Here is a 22,179-nt window from a genome sequence, read left to right as displayed (position 1 = left end):
TGGGTGTACAAGGCTATTCCCTTTTGGGGAGGTGGCACTCTTCCCATTTCAGGCTGCCACGTAGCATGCCATTATTATACAGCTATCTGTGTTTAAATTCTGACTTAACTTCCCTTCTATTTTTAGACTTTCTCTTCTCTTGGGCTCCCTCTCCCTTGACAGCCACCCTTCAGTGTAGGCATTTCTCAATACTCTTCCTTTATCCTCTTTTCCTATTCTTTATTGTCCCCATGAATCACTGAATCTTTTATACTTTTTAAAGTATATTTATTTATTTTGAGAAAGAGAGAGCGCACAGGGATGGGGCAGAGAGAGAGGGAGAGAGAGAATCCCAAGCAGGCTCTGGGTTGTCAGTGCAGAGCACAATGTGGGGCTCAAACCTATGAACCGTGAGATCATGACCTGAGCCAAAATCAAGAGTTGGGCCCTTAACCAACTGAGCCACCCAGGTGCCTTTGAATCTGTTTTTATAATTTAACTATCATCTGAAGTTACAGAGATCAAAAATGTTTCTCTCCAACCCCGACTGACCATCTTAGAGGACCAGGCAACCCCATATTTCCAAATTCCTTCCATCCGTGTCTTCACGGAGACCCCACCGCATCCAACGTGTTCTGAATCAAATTCATTCTTGTCCCCCTTCTCTTCCTGTTTCCCAGCTAAGCCACTGATCTAACAGTACCCTTTGTCCTCTGACCAGAGTCCTAAAACCTCAGGGATTTACACCAACAGTTTTATCTTTCTTCCACATTCACGTCTGTTGTGAGTTGTAGTAGCTCTGGTCCATATTATCCGTACTCTGGGAAGCACCCATGCAGGTTTTATGGCAGAGGGAATACATCTCTGGAAGGTCTGACATAGGCATAACGTGGCCTCCCCCAACCACAAGGGGGCCAGGAAGCACAATCCTAACAAGTACCCAGAAGACAGGAAAACCAGGGCAGCTGGGAGAACAGCTCCAATGGCGACCGTGGGACCGCGGTGATAAAGGATAGTGTCTGCCTTTCTTTGAGGAGTTCCTGGTTCTAGGGAAGTCAGAAAATTCCAGGGATTGTCACTGTCCTTGTGACGTGGCAAAGGACACGACTGTGACCTGCAGAGCACAGGACACTGTGGCAGAAGCCACAGGCAAGGGGGTGTTTCTCAAACAGTGGGGTCAGAGACAGCTTCTTGGGATGCACCTGTAGTCCTGGCTTGTAGGCAGGGAAGAGCTCTACCTTATGAAAAGGTATTATGACCAGAGGAAATAGCATCTGCGAGGTGACATTGTGTCATGAGAAGTCTCTCCCTGCAGTATCTTTTAATCTTCTCCCTTCTTTTCATGCCCACTTGGGGAAACAAACCAGGTCAGAAGTCCTTCCACTGCCAGGCTCAAGGGCCTATCCATTGTCCACATTGCTGCCATAATCATTCTTTCCCATTCTGTATCTGACCGTGTCACTCCCTTGGGCAAATTCTTGGATGACTTCTCCCTTTTTACCTAAAACAAAACTCAAAATCCTCAAGATGACCTGAACAGATTTCCATAATCCAGCTCTAACTCCTGTCCAGTGTCCTATCTCCTATTCCGTTAACCTATCCACCTATTCCTAAGCCGTTGCATCGTGTGTGTGTGTGTGTGTGTGTGTGTGTCCTCCTCCCATTAAAAGTCTTTATTCTTAAGGCTCAACTTAAATGCTTTATTATTTATTCCACCATTTTTTAGCATTTTCTATATTCTAGCCACTGTCTGCTAAACACGTTATGCCTATGGTTTCCAAGCTCGTTCTTTCATGACTCACAATAGGAAATGCATCTTATAATCACAACCCAGTACACACACAACAAAAGCTTCATAAACAAAACTTACACTTGCCACACAGGAGGCGCTATGATAGTTTCCAAACCGTTGGATTTTTTTTTCTCTTCTGTTTTGCTCTGTAAATGATTGTCATAACTCACAAAATTGCTTCAATGACTCACATCTTAAAAAATCCTGGTTTTCATCAGTTAATTCCAATGGTTATCATATGCAGGTGGGGTTATGATTACCTCGTTGTAATGGTACTGAAATGGAGAATGTACTGTCTGCCAGGACCATGCGGTTAGCAAGGTAAAGACAGGGTCTGCAACCCACAGGTGTCTGAGCTTAGAGTCCAGGCCCTTCACGGTGACAGCCTATGGCCTTCCCTGGGAAGCGGGCTCCGTCTCACCTCGGAAGTCCCCAGCATTGATTTCCAACCTCACTTTGGTGTAACCACCACAATCCCTTGTGTTATCGTTAGGTGGGGACATCGTTGGGCCCCCAGTTCAAGCACACACCCCACCGTTAGTCACCCTTATTCCTTTAGAAAGCCTGGTATTATGCTGAAATAGCGGATGTTCATAAAATGTTGTGTTGAATTAAATTGTATGGATTACGGCAGTAAGTCATGCAATAGAAGTTAAACTGTATAATGAAGTTCCTGGTTCATGACGCAGGAAAGCATATCCTCTGCTTGGGGAGGCTTTTCAGTCTCAGCAGGAGTTATATACAGTGCCCATGCTTTTAAATCACTGACATGGAGATCATCCTTCCATAGTTCTGTCTAAAAGACCTGATGGTGGATCTCTTTTCTGTGATGGCAAAGCCAGAAATTGTGGAGCGGCCAAAAGTTGACTAAGAGTGCATGGGTTTCTTCCATTTACACATGTGCGATGAATTACTTGTGCGTTACCGAACAAGTGATAGTGATCAAGTCAGCTTAAGAAAGCACTTTTGCAGATAGATCATTGGTACAGCAGATGGGGTGAAAGCAGAGAAGAGACCAGGCAAAATTGTAGTGAGTGGAGGTGACTTTGTTCAAAAGAGCCTGGGAACTATAAGGACCCTGTAATGCCAGTTTGGCTAACCGGACGAAGCCCCGATTCTACGTAGGAACATGGAGATACCAGCTCCTTATAAGCATCTGGGTGTCAACTTTAATGCACTGGCAAAATAATGATTTTTATATTTGAAAGGCCTAAAAGTAAAATATCTTCTGTTTAGAAGACTTTTTTAAAAAGTAGCCAACAGTGGAAGATATAATGGTGGTTACAGGCATCTCAGTCAAGTGCAGAAGAAACCACCAGAACTGACTTGCATAAAGCAAGTAGCATTAATATGCTGTTCCCACCATGCAGGCTCCCCACCCCGGTCTGTCCCTTTAGGATGGTCTTCATTGATCCATTATCTTCTGTTAGAGGTGAAAATACTGAAATAAAATGAAAATCAGGGCAAAATGTCTCATACATAAGAACAAAGACAAACCTGAAGTCGATCCAGCCAACTACTGATTCTGAACGTAATCCAGATCATTTTCTCTGCCCCTAAACAGAAAGATTTGATGTGGCCTCGGAGTGTCCAATAATGCAAAGAGCTGCCTATTTTGTTTATCTTGCTTTGGGAGAGGTTTCTTTAAATCACTGCTGTGAACATACTATCTACAAAATCAGAACATTCGAGTCTTTTTTTTTAAATAGTTAGATATTAGGGCTTTTTAAAGCACTATACTTCTTTGATAGAATTAGTTTTTCATTAAAAAGTTAATTGAAATTTTTTAAGTGGAATTCTTTTTATATCCATGAGATACGCTGAATAATTTGATCTGAGCGGCCTGTGAATCCATAGTCATTCTCTACACAGTTTTTCTTGATTGCATTCAAATCATTTCTAGGTCATTAGTCAACTTAATGCAACAGGCATTTCCTCAGCCCATTCCACTTTGTGGTCTGTGAGCCCTGATTTTGCAACACTGGGATCTAGGGTGTCCGGGGCATCCATAAAGGGAGGGCCACTGCAAGGCCACCCTCAAAGAACCTGAACTCCATCCAAGACCACAAGGGTGCACCAAGACTGTGCAAGACCACAATCCAAAGTGGGATAAAGATAAGGACCATGCATGACCTATAAACAAAGGGCAGATGTGCCTTGTTGAGGGGATGTGAGAAGGCTCACAAGACTTTGCAAGGCACCCATCGAGCTAAATAGTGTGAGGGATTTGGAAATGAATCCAGCAATTATTGGTTAAGCATCCAGTTTGATAGAATTTGCTAAAGAGCGTTTGAAGTAATTCATTGTGGCTAATTTCATCTTATTTACTGGTTAAAAAGTGTCTTAAATATGAGGGAAATTATTGCACCAAAACCACAAGGCAAAAAGAATTCTGTAGTGAAAGCAGCGGGCTCTTCACGGGTGACACTGGAGCACGGGGAGAAAACCGAGCTTCCAGCAACCTCTACATTCTTTGGAGGAGTATACTGTTGGGTCCCTCAGAAATCTACGACTCCATCCACCAGACCCGAAGCAATAATAAGAAAGGAATAACACATGAACATGAGCTGCCTGGCTTGAGGATTGCGACGTTTATATCATGAGCTATGTTTTCCACTCTTGGTACAATTTTAGGGAAGCCAGCATGTCTGAGGCTTTATAAAAACAAACAAAGAAACAAAAAAGCTTTGCCATGAATATTTTTTTAAATCAAACACATGCAGTTTTTTATTTATTTTCCTAGGTATTTTGCAAATATGAATCATGTCCTTCGCTACAACTGGAGTAGTTTTGGCAAGGGAATTCAAATGATTTTTATTTCTAGATTTTAGCAAGAACTTACCAGAATTTTACTATGCCTCGTGTAATTAATCCTCCGTTTGCCAACCCATGATCATCTCTTGTTCCCTTGGGGCAGGAACTTACCTCACAGTCTACACACTGGACTTGAACTCAGTAAACGCCTGTGAATTCAAGCACAGCAACTATTTATGAGGTTTCCCCGTTACAGGCATGGGGCTAAGAGCTCTTACGTACCTTTTCTTTGCAAGACCCAGAGGAGAGATCTGTAGTCCAGTGAGTTTACATGGCTGTCCCCAGGTGTCCTATTCCTCTGGCCATCCCTTATCAGCCCAGTTATAGTGATCCATTCAAGATTAATTTGCATCGTAGGCATAATCAAATCTTCTAGAGTGGCTAATATCTCTGTCTTAACTTTGAAGATGAGATGACAGAGTTATAGATCTGCCAGCAGGAAATTAAATATTTAGAGATTTAAATATTTAAATACTGAGAAAAGTGTCTCTCTTCCTCCTCCCCACCAGTTTCTCCTTCTGCCACTTTTGATTCATTAATCCTAAGAACCTACATTTGGGGGGTGCTTTTCCTTGACTGTAATTTTTCTGTCTCGCTGCCCTTCAGAGAGAAGCCTTTCTATTCCCTCCACACTCTCAATGCTTCAAAGTCTCTGATGCATCATTGCAGCTGGAGTGTTCGGAGAAATCTGGAAAGAAAACGGAACCCTTCTCACTGACCATTCCCAGAGTGTGGGAGGGAGTGACACATGATGGAATGCACATGGAAATTAGCAAGTCAGCTCAAACGTGGTAGATCATTGTGTTGAGAAATCTAGTGTCCAATAAAAAGACAGTTGATGGAAGGTAAATATAATCAGTTACTTTATCTCATATAGAATATTGAGGAAAATGTTTCATAAGGAAGCAATATTCATCCCCCCTCTTTCTCAGAACCTGTATTTTTAACTGAGCATCAAAGGGAAGGCTTTGAACAAACAGATTTGCTTCACTACCCTGAGTGAACGTCTGATTATCTTTTTTCCCATTTGGCTCTTTTTCTCTTACCTGTTGCCACCTCTTGGACTTGTTAACGTTGGTTGAATTATACGCACCATCTATGGATAAACGATTATGGAATTTGCAGTACACCCCTCTGTAGAAGGCATCTTACACTCCTGGAGGCAGCCAGTCTTGCTGTCTCCTTGAAGGGCCTACATGGAAGCATCCCTAACCCCCATGATGGAAGTGACAGCCAGCCCCAGGAACCTGCTCTCCTGCTGGGGAGCAGACTAGCCTGTGGCCAACCCTACATAGCCTTTGGCCTGATTGGTGGATTCACCTATCTCTGTGTTCTCCAAATTCCAAGCTCTCTGAGTGGTTTGCTTGGAGCTCCTAACCTCCTGGAACCGCTAGGTGGGCATGGACACAGACTTCTGTCAATGAGAAGGGCACCTGTTGGGATGAGCACCGGGTGTTGTATGGAAACCAGTTTGGCAAAAATTCATATTAAAAAAAAGAATATCCTATTCTTGACTTAGCCTCTCATGGGGCCCAGAGATGGATGATGGACAGGTCATCAGAATCAGAAAGCCCTGCCTGATTGATCTCACGTCTCTTGTTAGGAAGGAAGGTACCAGCATCTTTGAGACGATTCTCACTTGTGAAGCTCATTGCTAAAACTTTAAGACAACAGGAAAAGTCGCATTTAATATCCAGTTACACATATTATGAAGAAAACAAATCAACTCTTCTATTGTTTAAATTGCTCATTTGGCAACCTTCTGTTTTGAGAGACAAAAAAAAATTGTGCCTAATTATGGCAGCCATAGGGAAATAGGCTGGTATCAGAGGGAGATCACACCAGTGCAACTAAATTTCCCGAATAACCAATGGAAACCCCTGAACAGCCCGACTCTTATTTCTCATTCTCATCTATAGAGAAATTTCATTCCAGCGGGAAGAATTTTCTATAAACAAACCTTTTTACTTTGGCTTTGGATGATCTATCATATAAATAGTGAAACAAATATTATTGCATAAGAAATTGTATTTTTATCATTGATTTTATCCATGCCTTGTGTTGCAGATAAAAATTCAATAAAATGCCTAGTTTGGAGGTAGTCAAGAGCAAATTGTACCTTCTAGACAGGATGCTTATTGAGTTTTAACTAAAAGCTATGCACCCTTCACAGAAAACCCTTATTTTGTAAATATATTTTAATGCTCTGTTGATGCTTAATGTTCAGTAGGAGCGATTGTTATAATTTGCACATCATTAAGCTTTGTAAAATTAATTTGGCAACAACATAGCCTTGGAACATTACAGAATACAAATACACACAGTCTTGGGATTGTCTCGTCGAATTGCTAGGAAACAAGCCAAATTCCCCCTGAAATTCTAGAAGGATTTTATTTCCCCGTGATCTTCTGAACACAAGACAGGACTGGTGTGTGTGAGAGGGGTGGGGTGGCAACGGGGGCAGGTAGGTAACGATAGTGCATGCACATGAACCTATGGGCACACCTGAAGAACTTCTCCAAGAGCCCTATCGTCTCCCTTTAATCATCTGATACTGTGTATATACAGACGTCAAATACTGGACAATGGGAAATTCTCTGGCTTTATTTCTTATTGAGTGAGCATGAGATCTCTGACAATGAACAGGTATAGTTAACATTTGCACCCCTTGGTTAATTATAGAGCTGGGATTGCAGTTCACACAGCCTAATGACCTACAGCTTACAGGGATAAAAGTAAACCCTTCCCGTGTCTGGTTGCTTGTAAATGGCAGTCCTAGACTTGGGCCAGAGGCACTGAGCTTGAACCTCTGCCCACCATTTCTGCCACTCTGACCTTAGTGAGGCACTTACTTTGTCTGTACCTTAGTTTCCTTGCCTAGGTCTCACTTTTATATCAAAATACCACACTGGGTGGCTTCAATAATAGATCTTTATTTCTCATAGTTCAGGAGGCTGGGAAGTCCCAAGATCGAGGCACCCTCAGATTCAGTGTCTGGTGCAGGACTTTTTCCTGAGTTTTCATTGTATTCTCACATGGCAAACACACACACACACACACACACACACACACACACACACACGGAAGAGAGAGATAGAGAAAGAGATCTCTTGTGTCTTCATCCCCTTATAAGAGCACAAATCCCGCCCATGAGGGTTCCACTCTCATGACCTAATTACCTACCAATGGCCCCACCTCCTAATATCACATTGGGGTGTTAGGATTTCAACATATGCATTGGAGGGGACACAAACATTCAGTCAATTCTGCCCCTGGCCCCAAAAAGCCTGTGTCCATGTCAAGTGCAAAATACATTCGTTCCATCCTAGTAGCTCCCCAAGTCTTAACTCATTGCAACATCTACTCTAAAGTCCAAAGTCTCATCTACATACTGGCTGAATCAGGTATGGGTAAGACTCCAGGTACATTCATCTGGAGACAAAATCCACTCCAGCTATGAACCTGTGAGACCAGGCAAGTTACGTGCTTCTAAAATACAATGGGATATGCATTGGGTAGACATTCCCGTTCCAAAAGAAAGAAATAGGAAAGAAGGAAGGACTGATGGCTCCCAAGTAAGCCTAAAACTTAGCAGATCCCACTGGATCTTCAGAAACAAGAATAATCCTCTTTGGTTCAATGCTCTACCAGTGACACCTCTGGGATTGCAATCTCTCCCCGACTTGTCAGGAGGGTTCTGCCCATGCTGTGGCTCTATGCAGAGGCTCTGTCCATGTTGCAGTTCTGCAAGGCTCTGCCAGGCAAGGCTCTCCCCCACTCAGCTCTGGGAGGTCCAGTCCTCATGGCTTCAGGTGGAGGCTGTCTGGCCTGTTGAAACCAAGGCCGTGACCCTGATGATCTCTGAATATCCTTCAGAGCTATTCTTCCCTCTTCTTGAAGAACAGCATGAGTTGAGGGCCACGTAGCTCTATCATCCTGTCCTGTAGAATCTAGAACTCAGCTCTTTTTACTTCTATCCCATCTCAGTCTCCTTAGGCTCAACTGGCAGTGTTCCTGCTGGTGTGGCTGTTTTCAGTCCATAGTTCTCACCCACACCAATCTCCTCACCACAGGGCTGCTAGGCCACACCCTTACTGTTCTCATCCAAACACACTTTCTCCTGTTTTTGCCATACGGATAGGCTGAGAATTTCCCAAATCTTTAAGTTCTGGTTCTTCTTGGCTTAACAATTCTTTCTTCAATTCATCTCTCTCTTTTTGCATTTTTCCATAAGCAGTCAGGAGGAGCCACACTTACAACAGCTAAGTGTCCAAAATCATCGCTTGCACGTTTGACCTTCCACAAAAACACTAGAACATGAATGTAATTCAGGCAAACTTTTTGTCACCGTATAGCACAGACCATCTTTTCCCATTATCCAATAACACTTTCCCAATTTCCATCTGAGGCTTCACTAAAATGGCTTTTACCACCCACATTTCTACCCACACCCTGTGTGCCATCATTTATGTGTTCTCTAAGAAGAGGCAGACTCTCTCTCCAGTTCTCCCCTTCTTTGTGAGCTCTCACCAGTGTCATCATTAACAGTCCCTTCACAGGATCTTAGCTTTTTCTAGCATCAGCCTCAAGACTTTTCCCACCTCTGCCCAGTTCAAAGCCACGTCCATGTGTTTCTGTGCTTGCTACAGCAACACCCTACCTCTCAGTACTAATTTTTGTATTTGTCTGCTTGGGCCGCTGGAGCAAAATACCACGCTGGCTGGTTTAAACAACAGACACTTATTTCTCAGAGTTCTGGAGACCAGCCTCCACATCCAAGATCCGAGATCGAGGTTCAGTAGATACAGCGTCCATTGTCTTCCTGGTTTCGAGATGGCTACCTTCTTGCTGTGTCCTCACATGGTAGAGAGAGAAAGCTCTTGGGTCTCTTCCTTTTTTATATAAGAAAGGGTATTAATTATATAATGAGAGCCCTACCCTCATGACCTAATCTGAAGCTGATTAGCCCCAAAGGCCCCACTTCCAAATCCCATTATTTTAGGGATGAGGATGTCGACATATGAATTGTAAGGGAACACACACATTCAGTCCACAGCATTCCTCATCTGAAAAATGGATCTGATATCAGCCTACCTGTCTTATATGGATTCTTTAAGGAAGAGGTGTGACCTCTCTGAGCCTATGCCTCCTTGACATTCCCTGGTTCTTGCTTCATGTATTTTGAAGCTTTGTCATTAAGCTCATAAATGTTTAGGATTGTTATGTCCTCTTGATGAATTGATCCCTTTATTATTATGGCATTACCTTCTTTATCACTGGTAAGATTCTTTACTCATAAATCTATTTTGTCTGATATGAATATAGCCACTCCAGCTTCCTTTTGATTAGTATTAGCACGGTATCGTTTTTCTGTCCTTTTACTTCTAACATACTTGTGTTTTTATATTTGAAAAAGATTTATTGTAGGCAGCATAGAGTTGTGTATTGCTTTTATATCCATTCTTACAATCTCTGCATTAATTAGGATTTTAGATCATTTATACTTAATAGATTATTGATCTATTGATATAGATTTAAATCTATAATCTTACTACTTGGGTTTTTTATTGTCATATTTGTTTATTTTCTGCTTTTTTGGGTTTTTTTTTTTAATTAACTGAGTATTTTCTATCACTTCATTTTATTTATTTGGTTGGCTCATTAGCATTATTTTACTATTTATTTTGTACTTTCGGTGATTTTTTAGGATTAAAAGCAGATATATTTAACTTATCACTTTATACTTTCAACTGATGTTATACACTGCACATAGAGTACAAGGACCTTATAATAGTATGCCTCCACTTTTTCTTCTTAATATTTGTGCAACTGTTGTCATACATTTTACTTTTACATGTGTTATAAACCCCACACTGTGTCATTATTACCTTTTGATTATCAATTATTTTTAGTGAGATTTAAAGAATAAGAAAAAATCATATATTTACCTTTGTAGTTACTGCTTCTGGTACTCTACATTCCTTTGTGTACATTTAATTTCTCTCTGGTATCATTTTCCTTCCGACTGAAAGACTTTCTTTAACATTTCTTGTAGTGTGGATCTGCCGATGGTTAATTCTTTCAGCTTTTTACATTTTGAAAAGTCTTTATTTCTTTTTAGTTTTGAAATATATGGTTTTTTTTGAGTATAGAGTTCTAGGTTGACTTTTTTTCTTTTAGTGCTTTAAAAATGTTGTTCTACTGTCTTCTTACTTCATGTCTTAATCAGCTCAGGCTACTGTAACAAAAATACCATAGATCAGGTGGCTTATAAATAACAGAAATTTATTTCTCACCGTTCTGGAGGCTGAATATCTAAGATCATGGTGCCATCATGGTGGGGTTATGGTGAGGGACCTCTACTGGATTGCAGATTTGTCATTGTGTCCCCACATGGCGGAAGAGGGCAAGGGAGCTCTCTGGGGTCTCTTTTATAAGGGCACTCACTAATCCCATGATCTAATCACCTCCCAAAGGCCCCCGCCTCCTACTGTCATCACCTTGGGGGATTAGGTTTCAATGTACAAATTTTGGGAAGACATTCAAAAGCACTTGGATTATTTTTGACAAGAAATGTTCTGACATCATTGTTTTTGTTCCTCCACACATAACGTGACCCTTCTCTGACTACTTTTAAGATCTCCTATCACTGGTTTTGAGCAGTTTGGTTATGATATGCCTTGATGTGGTTTCCTTCATATTTCTGTGGCTGAGGTTCATTGAGATTCTTGGCTGTCTGTGTTAATGGTTTTCACCAGATTTGGAAAAATTTCATGGAACATTTTTCTGTCATGCCTCCCTTTCCTCCTTTAGTGATTCCAGCTACATGTATGTTAGACTGCTTGATGCTGTTCCATAGCCCACTAAAGCTTTGTTAAGTTTTGTACTCTGTTTTCTCTCCGTGTTTCATATATTAATATGTCTTCATGTTCATTGACCTTTTTTTTCTCTCTGCAGATCTAATCTGCTATTAATCTAATCCAGTGTATTTTTCATTTCACATATTGTAATTGCATCTCAAGCTTTGACTTGGGTCTTTTTATATCATTCATGAATCTATTTAAATTCTTGAATATCTATGGTCATAACACAACTATAACTGTTACAATGCCCATTTCTGCTGAATTTAATATCTAGGTCAATTATGGGTCAATTAGGATTGATTGAATTACATTTTCTTTATGAAAGAAATGTTTCTCTGGTTTTTTCCATTCCTGAATTTTTTTTTCTAACAGCTTTTTTGAGATATAAGTCACATATAAAAAAATTCGTGCTTTTAAAGTGTTCCAATCAGTGGCTCTTTGCATATTCACAGAGTTACACAACCCCGACTATTATCTAATGTTAGAACATTTATCATCATCCCAGAAAGGAACCCTATATCCTACAGCAGTCATTCCCCATTCTGTCCCAACTCTACTCTGCCCCTGACAGCTGCTAGTGTACTTTCTGTCTCTCTGGATTTGACTATTCTGGAAATTTTGTAAAAAGGGAATCATAAGTATGTAATCTTTTGTGGTTGACTTTTCTCACTTAGTATAGTATTTTCAAGATTTATCCAAGTTAAACACGTATTCGTACTTCATTTCTTTCTATTGTTGAATAATACTTCGTTGTGTGGATACAACACATTTTGTTTATGCGTCCATTCACCAGTCGATGGATATTTGGGCTGTTCATATCTGGAAAAATTTTACGGGATGTCAAACATTACAAAATTCACCTTGTCTTGTACTGGATATTTTCACTGCTATAAATATTCTGACTTTCGTTCTGGGATGCAGTTAAGTTAGTTAGTGACAATATCATCTATATGAATTTTGCTTTTAATATTTGTTAGGCAGTACCAGTGTGGTGTTCAGTCTAGACCTAATTATTCCCCACCACCAAGGTAAGACCCTTATGCGTTGCATCCAATGCCCTGTGAATCTTGAGGGCTTCTAATCCGGCTGGTGGAACAGGCACTATTCCCAACCCTGTGTGAATGCTGGGCACCTTGACCTCCAATCCATTCAGGGAGTTGTTTCCCTAGTTTCTGGTAGTTTACTCGAATACCTGCACAGATCTGCTTGGCGGCATACCCAGGTGGGACCGTCTTCAGAGTCCCAGAGTGCTCTCTCTGTGTAGCTCTATCCTGTGAACACCAGCCTCTTCTCAGTCTCTCAGGTGCGAATCCTTAACTCAGGGAAGCTGCTGGGCTCCTCCTGGACTCCTTCTCTGCGCCACAGCCTGGAGACTCTCACAAAAACGTAAAAATTCTGCAATCATAGGCTTACTTCATATGTTTTCCACATCTCAGAGAGCTCTGTCCTTCATTACCTTAGGCAATACCTTTGAGACTGTGGTTATACTCTGTGTGTTCTCTGGTTGTTTGGGGTCAGAGGGAAAATCTGTTTTTGTTACTCTATCTCAGCCAAAAACATTTGGGCCATGACCCATCATATAAATGGTTAAATTACTCATTGGTGGCTGCCAAAGCTGCTGCATAGAGAAATGTAAACTCTCTATGTGTATATGTGAGATGTCAATATCAATATCAGTATCAATATCAATATATCCCAGCCTTTTAGAAAAGGATTAGTGGTGACTTTTGTTTCTGAGGATAGATAATATGTTGGTAACGACGCCTTTAGGAAATCCCTTTGTGCCATTTGCCTCCTTGAATGTGGGAACATTTATGTCTCCTTCCACAGGTGATCAGCGAGTTTGAAGCCTCTCCTGACTCATTTTCCTACAGAATTCCCAACCTGAGTCGGAACCGTCAGTACAGCGTCTGGGTGGTCGCGGTGACTTCAGCTGGGAGAGGAAACAGCAGTGAAATCATCACGGTAGAGCCATTAGCTAAAGGTGTGCCACTGTAGAAAAGACCTCATTTCCCATCGTAATTGGACTGTTTTTAAATCCCTGTTCTATCAGAAATAAAGCTTACGGTGCCCTAAAAATCCCCAGAAAACCAGAACATCACGTGTTATCACATTTCAGCGTAAGAAATAAGGTTGCTGCTAGCTGGCACTGGGCTTTTGTGCAAATCAGAAAAGACTCCACCAAGGGTTAGTGGCTTTACAACTCAAAGTGCCTTAAGGAAAGTAAAGACAAAGAGCCCCCACTCACCCCTTGGGGTAAGTGAAAATCACCCCATAGTAACTCCTCAAGGAAGTTCTACTTTCATCAAAATCAAGCATCGTATTTCTTAAAGAGAAACGTTTATTTTATTGTGGAAACTTACAAATATAAGAAAATCATCAGTTCTTCTTGTATTGAGAGAATTGCTGTAAGCAAGACCTTAATTAATAGTGGGAAGTCCGAGTCACCAAAGAACAAAAGGTTCCTAAAAATGAATACGGTACCTTCACACTGAGACGTTATACTGGTCCTTAGAAAGCACATATAGGCGCAGAATATTCTTACTCTACTTCTGGTAATTGCTCCCACCCAGTGTTTAGGGTACCGCTGTATTAGCACTTTTCACAAGTAAATGTACTAACATCACAATTCCAGGGCCAGCAGGAGGTGGCCCCTGATTTTGGAATGCACCACATTGGCAATGTTTTACTAACAAGGCTGCTAGGTGCCCAGAAGAGAACAGAACACTCCCAGATTCCGATTTTACCTCTCAGAGCTCATGATGACATGCTTATTAGTGTGATACTAAGAAACAAGCAGAATAGAGTAGTGAGGGAAAAGGAGAATACTGTCACATTTTGAGCACAATTACAGTTAGAGAGTAAATGTATTGTTGCTGAAGAAAATAAATTCGTGGATTTTTTTGGCTATTAGAATCTTTGATTATGATATCCAGCCACCCCTAACGTACCCTCTCACATTTAGCAACAGTGATTATCAGTGGACATAAGGACTGCACCGTGGGATAAAAGCAAACCAGCCCATGAAATGCTGCAGTGGCTTTACTTCTTCTCTCCTGCTATGTGTTCAGTGTCAGGCAGGTGGTTGGAAAAGTCCTTTTTCTCAAGAGACATCTGGCAGGAGGCAGAAAGGGAGAGGGGTCGGCACTCAGACACCCCCATACCTGGGATGGGAAGAGCCTACCGGGGAGACAGAGTCAGGTCCAGGAGTAGCTCTGCAGAACACCAGCTTTCTCTGGGGAGGGTGAGGCACAGGGGATGCCAGAGAGGAAGGGGCGAGGGCAGACAGCAAGAAGAACCAGGAGCGTAAGGCCAGGAATAACAGAGATGTTTCGGAAAGGAGGGAGTGGTCTGCCATGGCAGCAGCTGCTAGGAGGTCAAGGCAAACAAGACTAGAAGTGCCCTTGGGTTGGCCACACAACCTCGCTGACCTTGAAAGCAGTTTCCTGGGGATGGGAGCTGGTTGAGGGGACAGAGTAGATGGAGGTGAGGAAACAGGTCTGCTTGGCAGAAAGTTCTCCAAAACACACACCACCTGGAAGAAGCCACAGGCCAGAGTGAGGATGGGTCTCACCCAAGGAAAGGCTCTGGTTTCACTGTGGGCTAATGTGTTAGCCAGCAGAACATGTTTGTGTGGTGATGGGAAAACCCAAGTGGAGAGGGGGAGGTGATAATCCAGGAGGAAGAGCACGGCCACAGGGCTGAGGTTTGGAGGAAGAAGGCCAAGGGGGCTTATAGGTTTGGTGGCAGGAAAGCAGAGTTCCCAACCTGGGTTTTCTATTTCCTCTGCCAAGGCATTAGGCAATTTGGGGTGTGGTGGAGAAAGGAGTTTGAGAAAAGGAAGGACAATAGGAAATCATCACTGTAGAGAAGCGGGAAGGAACTTACTAACAAAACAGTAAGATTGGAAGGGAGAGCGGACAGGTCAGCCGAGGTCGGTGATTGTAAATGTTTGGTGGGTCCTCAATTCTCTGTTGTATGGATTTCTCCAGAAATGTTCAGCTTCTCATGTTCCAGTGGGGTTCCCTCAGAGTTAGGCTTGATCCAGATGGGTTTTCCAAAAAGGGACTGAGCTAAGGAACCTCTCAGGCACGGAGCAGATGTTCTAGATAAAAAGCTCCACCCAGAAGCCCCAGACACTGGCAAACCACAAAGGCTGACAGGATCAAGCTGGAGAGGTGAAGCTTCCGGCAGCCCAAGGAGACTGGTCCAGGTTATCCTGTCATTGCTGGGAGATGGGTGCAGGCAGCATCAGTGCAAATCTGTCGGTGGGAAGCAAAGTCCAAACTCTAGAGTTCGGGACTCCAGAGTCCCCGCAGACAGGAATGCTGTTTAGCAGATCAAGTGGCAGAACGGAGACATGGACCCAGTCCCGGAGGCACACCATCCCGAAGGAGCCCAGCGCCAGGGTCGAGCAGTACAGGACCCAGGAAGGACGTCCAGGTGCAGGTGGATTGATTCTTGGAATCACCTGAGGTGCGCGTTAAGACTCCTTAAACCCATCAAAGAGCCATTGAGTCACAGGTCAGCATAGGAATCTGCATTTCTAACAGAGATTCTAGATGATTCTCTTGCCTGTGCCCATTTGAAAACCAGTTCTGGTGAGCTCTGTAGCTTATTAGTCTTGGAATTTCAGATGAGGACCCTTGACCTTCCAGCTGCCCCCAGTGGGCATTAATTCTACACACTGGGTGTGTCGGGCTTCAAGACAAAGTGGTTCTGGCCTCTGTTTCTCAAAATGCTGATGGGAAATTATTCATAAGTCCTGGAATTGATTTTAAGGGTTATAGCTAACACATGACAGCACTAAAATGGAATAGAGTCAGATAGTCTAGACTGACTTGAAAGGAGAAAAGTAGAAAAGATCGGAATGCATGAAACGTGGCAAGTATTATTTGGGGCACTTGTTTTCACTCACGTCCCAATACGTGTATAACTTCTGGATTCAACGTGCGGTTTGTTCCTTACAGTAGGAAGGGGGATGTTCAAAAGCTTGGAAGTCCCTACCTCTAGCTGGATTTCCTGATCATCCCAATTTTGCTGCAAAAATACTCCTCATCCTATAAAAAGATGGTCTGAAGGGCTTGAAATGGAGCATGCCACACCACCAATGCCAGAAGTTCAATGCGACCTGACCAAAATATTTTGTTACAATAAAAAATTAAAAAACGTCAACGACTGAAAAAGTGGCCTCCACCTTAGAATACCATGGAGAAAGTGTGCCGTCCATGAGCCGTCTCTGAAGGCTCTGCTCTAAGGAGGAAGACCTTGCTGTAATATTTGCTGCACAAAACAGGCTCAGCTTCTGAACCCACCAGCATGTCGTTTCAGTTCTGGCCCACAGCACTCCGAACAATGAAAATAAGAGTTGTTTGGTAGACCTTAATGACCAAGGCTGGTGTTCTAGACCGGGATGCCTCTGTAATGACTTGACTCCATCTTTCCCGAAATTCTAGGGCTTTCCTGGAGAGCCTGCTCCCCATGCCCATTGGCCAGTCCAGACCCTCAAGTCTCAGATGATTCAGGGTCCCAACACTGGTCCAATCTTTACGGGTCTAGAACCAGACTGGGGCTACCTTCCATATGTGGTCTCTGTGTCTATGTGTCTGGGCTGGCTGAGCTTCCAGAGGGTGTGTCCCAGAAAGCAGCATCCCGATGTGTGGCAAAGGTGGGGCACGTTGTTTCGCTTCTGCAAGACTTATGTCTTGGGGTCAGCTTCCGTGTCTCACTCAAGAAGATAGCGCTAGGAACCTGTCAGGGCCAGCTCCTCGGTTTTCACGGAGGCCCCTGCCGACACAGGTGCACCCGGGCTCTCTCCTGTCTACTCCTGCTGCTTTGGGACCGTGCCGATACCAGATGCCTCTGGCAGATGCTTCTGTTGGAGCATCTGAATCACTGTCCCAATCAAACAGTGTTCCTCGAGAGAAGCCACTCTGAAAACATTCGCTGTCCTTAACGTTTGTGCCGAAGACCAAATTGATACAATAAAGCCAGGAAAGTACCACAGAATTGATAAATAGAAGTTGTTCCGGTTTACCTCTCCATCTTTTGGGGCTTTATGCCCTGTATTGTCTATTCTCTCTGATATTAAAAGTATATTGAATGTGCATTTTTGGTGTTGAGATAAATTGCTTAATAACGTGCCTTGACAAATAATTGGGCTCATAGAAAACACAGCTTGGGGCTGCTGGGCTTATGAAGACCCAAATATTTAATTTCGGCTCCTCACATTTAGTCCATAGGAGGGGAAAATGCTCCAGTAGGGATTTTCAGGTATTTTTATGTTCTTCCAAAGACAATCCTTTATACACATCCTGATACCAGGGAATAGTGTTGACAGGTGTGACATCAGTTGGCTGTGATGCATTCACCCTTGTAGGGGGTGTTACTATATTGGGAAAGGTCATTTTGGCCTTTATGTCACTAAAGCCATGGTGCAATTGGACTTCTGCTGTGTTTGGTGCTCCAGCTCCGGCACGAATCCTGACCTTCAGTGGCACAGTGACTACCCCATGGATGAAAGACATCGCCTTACCTTGTAAAGCTGTTGGGGACCCTTCTCCTGCAGTAAAATGGATGAAAGACAGGTAACCAGTAACCTAATGTATGCCTTTAGTGAAACTCTAAGACAGTACATCAGACATACCAGGATGGGACTAGTGGTCTAATTCTAATTCTCCAGGAAAATTCCAGGAGACGTCAAGTCTTCTGATGGAGAGGAAGTTGGGGTAGTGGGCAGAATCTCGGCTTCAGAACCAAAAGGGTCTGGTGTATTGTATCAATCTCTGTAAATTCAGAGCCTTTCAATTCATAAGAGAATGCTTGAGAGGAAAATAGTCTAACCAACCCAATGATCTCTCCACTTCATCATGTAAATTTCCTCTATAACCAAGATGAACACTCCCACCCTCATATGAGATCGGGTGGCCATTTTTCTCCTTCTGAGATAATGGTCCAACTAACCCTACCTCCAGTGCTCTGAGAAATAACTTCAAGAAATGGAATGCATTAGGACTTCGCTAATAGAAAATCTGGTTTTCCACATTAATAGTAACTATTAAAATAATAGCAGCCAAGATAGGAGGGGGAAAGTGGGTGAGATGTGTTCTGTCCTGTAACTTTTCTAAGTGCTTTCTCTATGTTCAGAAGAAGAAATTGGAATATAAATAAAGGGCTGAGACTTCACTAATGAGCATGGAGATTTGATCTAAAATGGGTTCAGAAGAGTGCTGATTTTCAAAGAAAAGCACTTAAAAGATATAAACTATTGAAATAATGGTCTTGGCCCAGGGACCACTTTTCTCCTCTCTTTTAAAATCAGTTAATCCAAATAAAAATAAGTAAATAAAAAAATAAGTAAATAAAATCACTTAATCCAAGGAAATGAATAAGCTCCCAAGGGTCAAGAGGCATTCTGCCTGACGAGAGGATGACCCTAGGTGACTGGGCAGCTGCCACCATGGATACGGTTATGATCACAGGGAGCTCCCTTTACACTGAGACCAACTCATCACCCTCTTGAGAGACCACAGTCCACTTTCTTTGTCAAAATCATCAACACCTGTGAATTTAAGCAGATCTACAAGAGACCCTCAAATTTAGTTGTCCCTATGCGATTGGGTCCAAATGGTACTTCTGTCCCAGAAGGAATTTTTACAAGAGGAAGTCGCCGTGCGTACATGGTGGAGGAGAGAGAGAGACACCCATTAGGGATGTGATGGGCCCTGACAGATGTGAGAGCCAGAATCCAAGCCCCCGGCACAGAGCTAACTTCCACCATAGCCTGTTTTTTTTACAAAGAACGAAATTCAGCCGTTTGTTTATGTCATGGAATCACAGTTTAGTTCCAAATGTGTTATCTACTTCAGAAAAGACTCTTTATGCTTTTCCCCAGTCTCAGCTAATTTGGATTGTAATTTCTTTAATCTGTGCCCTTTTCTTCCTGTGAGGCAGTAACGGGACACCCAGCCTGGTAACGGTTGATGGGCGGAGAAGCGTCTTCAGCAACGGGAGCTTCGTTATCCGAACCGTGAAGGCAGAGGACTCCGGCTATTACAGCTGCATCGCCAATAACAACTGGGGATCAGATGAGATTATTTTAAATTTACAAGTACAAGGTACAAAACCGGGGGACTCTTTTTAACGGCTTCTTTAGATGCGTGCCTATATGCGAAGAGTCACATCGACCTGATCTAAAAATCAGCCTTTCTAAGGAGCTCATTGCTATTTTTTAGTACAAAAATAGATAAATGCATGCTCATTTTGGAAAATGGAATGCTGCCAATCAAAGAAAATAGAAACGTTCATCGTCCCAAAGATAACACTATAAAAAGGATAAAAGATATATCGTTATTATCTTTTACTAACATTTTTGCATCACGGAGAAAGTTCATCTTGATAATGTCCGCCAGTTGCATGGCTTCCTTTACATATGTGTAAGTGTAACCCAGAAGACATAAACAAAAGATAGGCCTAAATTGAGGTCTTTTATCTGCTAATTGGCTAAACTTTTCTATTCAATGTAATTAAAAGGACTCCAACTAAGCAAACTGCTATAATATTTAGTGGGGTTTTTAATACAGCGTATATGGTTTTTCTTGATATCAGACACCAAAAGTACATGACAAATCCAAGATGGTCAAATTAAAGCCAGGTGTAAAATCCCAAGTGGTCACCGTCTGGGTTCAGGTTTGGTTGCACAGTGATACTTTATCAGTAGAAAAATCAAAGGGTATGCTTCTTTGGATTTAAGTGGTGTCACATTAATAAATCACAGCGAGTAACAATAAAATTAGTACTGTCCTCAGTGAGAGACGAGGGGAAGAGAGCAAGTATATTTTAAAAAAATGATGCAAAGTCAATCTGCAGTTTTCCCCACCTTCAATATATATGGGCCTCTCTCAGAAGAAAAGAGATGGGCATTTTATGGGAAGCTTTCTATATCATTTGGATAACATGATTCTGAATTTCTTCCATGGTTCTGTCTTCGGTGCTGATCCAAAAGAATATTGAGGTCCATTGGTTGGAAGTTATGTATTCTTCAAACCTTGTATGAGTATGCAAGTTCTTGTGTAGCCACTCAATGGCACGCCTTTGATTTTCAGAGTTTTGTGTGTGTGTGTGTGTGTGTGTGTGTGTGTGTGTGTGTGTGACATCTTGGAAGAGTAGCTTAAAAAGTGGAAATTTTTGCAGTTCTTTTTCTCACTAGCCATTCTCGCCTCCCCCTCCCCCTCCCTGAGAACAGAACAGCTAAGTGGGTGCCACTTATCTTTCTCACTTGAATCATGGCTGAAATTCAGAGTAATGCATGCATCCTTAGTAAGTTGAAAGAAGATTTCAATCAGCGACGAACAACTCAGAAATTCAAGGAATCCGAGCGGAAATGTGTTAGATATAAATCCAAGTAGAAATGCGGTTTTTCGTTAAGTAATAGATTCAGTCTGCTCTATCTCTTTAACCCAGGACATCGACTAAATAGACACTCTGACAGAAGTGAATTGCGTATTTTGGCACCCTAAAACACTTATTTAATAAATGGTTGTTAAAAATGATTTGGTAAATGGCTGTTAAAGCAGATGAAAGATGTGAAAAACTGATTCTTGTTTCCTAAAAACTGTTCCCTATCTAGTTCCACCTGATCAGCCTCGGCTTACAGTGTCCAAAACAACGTCTTCTTCCATTACCCTCTCGTGGCTCCCTGGAGACAATGGGGGCAGTTCCATCAGAGGTAATAAGCAGTAGGTTGTCCACAGTCATTAATTGTCATTATCCCCAGGCCAATAAGTGACACATCTTCATCAAGTAATCGTTATGTGTTAGTTATAATTAATTCTCCCACTACCTCAACAGCAAGCCACACATCTATTTTTATGGTATGTACTGAAACTCATCATCCATCCAAGGCATCTCATTCACAAATTTATCATTATGCATCCAATTTGAGTGAAAGATTAACAAAGGCAGAAGAGAAAGAAAGAATTTGGTAATCTCTCCCCCAAGATTCTGCATACTGTTTCTTCCCCATGTTGTCAACACTCCGTCATTCATTCACTCTTGAACTCAATCATTCATTCAAATAACCACAGTTTTTGTTCTAACTTCTAAAACACGGAAAGATGGAGAACCTAGAATTTATATGGGAAATGATCTATTTGCACAAAGCTTTTGCAATTAGTCCATAGCAGAAAAGAGTAAAGGATGTTTGTCCTGAGGAACAAAGTAGCGTGATATTTCTAGCCGGCGTGAAGTTGGGGAGAGCATCACTCTAAGCAAGCTGTGGCCCCAGGAAAGGAAGAGAATCTGGAGGAACAGACTGAAGATGCACAGGGGTGGGGGGCTAGTCCTAGAGCACATGGGAGGGGATAGCCAGCTTGGATTTCCAAAAGCAGAGACCATCCCTTCTTCTGAGTAAGGAGCAGACAATTGGAAATAGGGGCCATTTCAGGGCAAAACCAGTGGGATGCTGGAGTCAGCTCCTTCCAACTCACGAGAGCAAGCTGTCCTATCTCTTCCCCACCTTGCACTTACTGACTACACCCAGGCTGGGGATCTTTATACACCACAGAAATCAGAAATGCTACTGGTCAGGGCTCCATTTCTTTCTTTCTTTCTCTTTCTTTCTTTCTTTCTCTTTCTTTCTTTCTTTCTTTCTCTTTCTTCCTTCCTTCCTTTCTTCCTTCCATTCTTTCTTTCTCTTTTTCTTTCTTTCTCTTCCTTATTTCCTTCATTCTT

The 22,179-nt window shown here is 42.3% G+C and overlaps 1 protein-coding gene across 1 annotated transcript in view; it reads left to right on the top strand.

Annotated features, from left to right (window-relative positions):
• Positions 1 to 22,179, top strand: part of DSCAM (DS cell adhesion molecule) — a 279,020-nt gene that overhangs the window by 226,189 nt on the left and 30,652 nt on the right. Inside the window, exons 17-20 of the mRNA XM_032594599.1 lie at positions 13,279 to 13,432; positions 17,918 to 18,035; positions 19,402 to 19,565; positions 21,077 to 21,185. Coding sequence (XP_032450490.1) covers positions 13,279 to 13,432; positions 17,918 to 18,035; positions 19,402 to 19,565; positions 21,077 to 21,185 — 545 coding nt within the window. The remainder of the gene's footprint in view (positions 1 to 13,278; positions 13,433 to 17,917; positions 18,036 to 19,401; positions 19,566 to 21,076; positions 21,186 to 22,179) is intronic.

The sequence above is a fragment of the Lynx canadensis genome, chromosome C2 (genome assembly GCF_007474595.2).
Source record: "Lynx canadensis isolate LIC74 chromosome C2, mLynCan4.pri.v2, whole genome shotgun sequence".
Lineage (NCBI taxonomy): Eukaryota > Metazoa > Chordata > Mammalia > Carnivora > Felidae > Lynx > Lynx canadensis.
The sequence above is the reverse complement of the archived record's forward strand: the minus strand, read 5'-3'. Positions and strand labels throughout refer to the sequence as shown.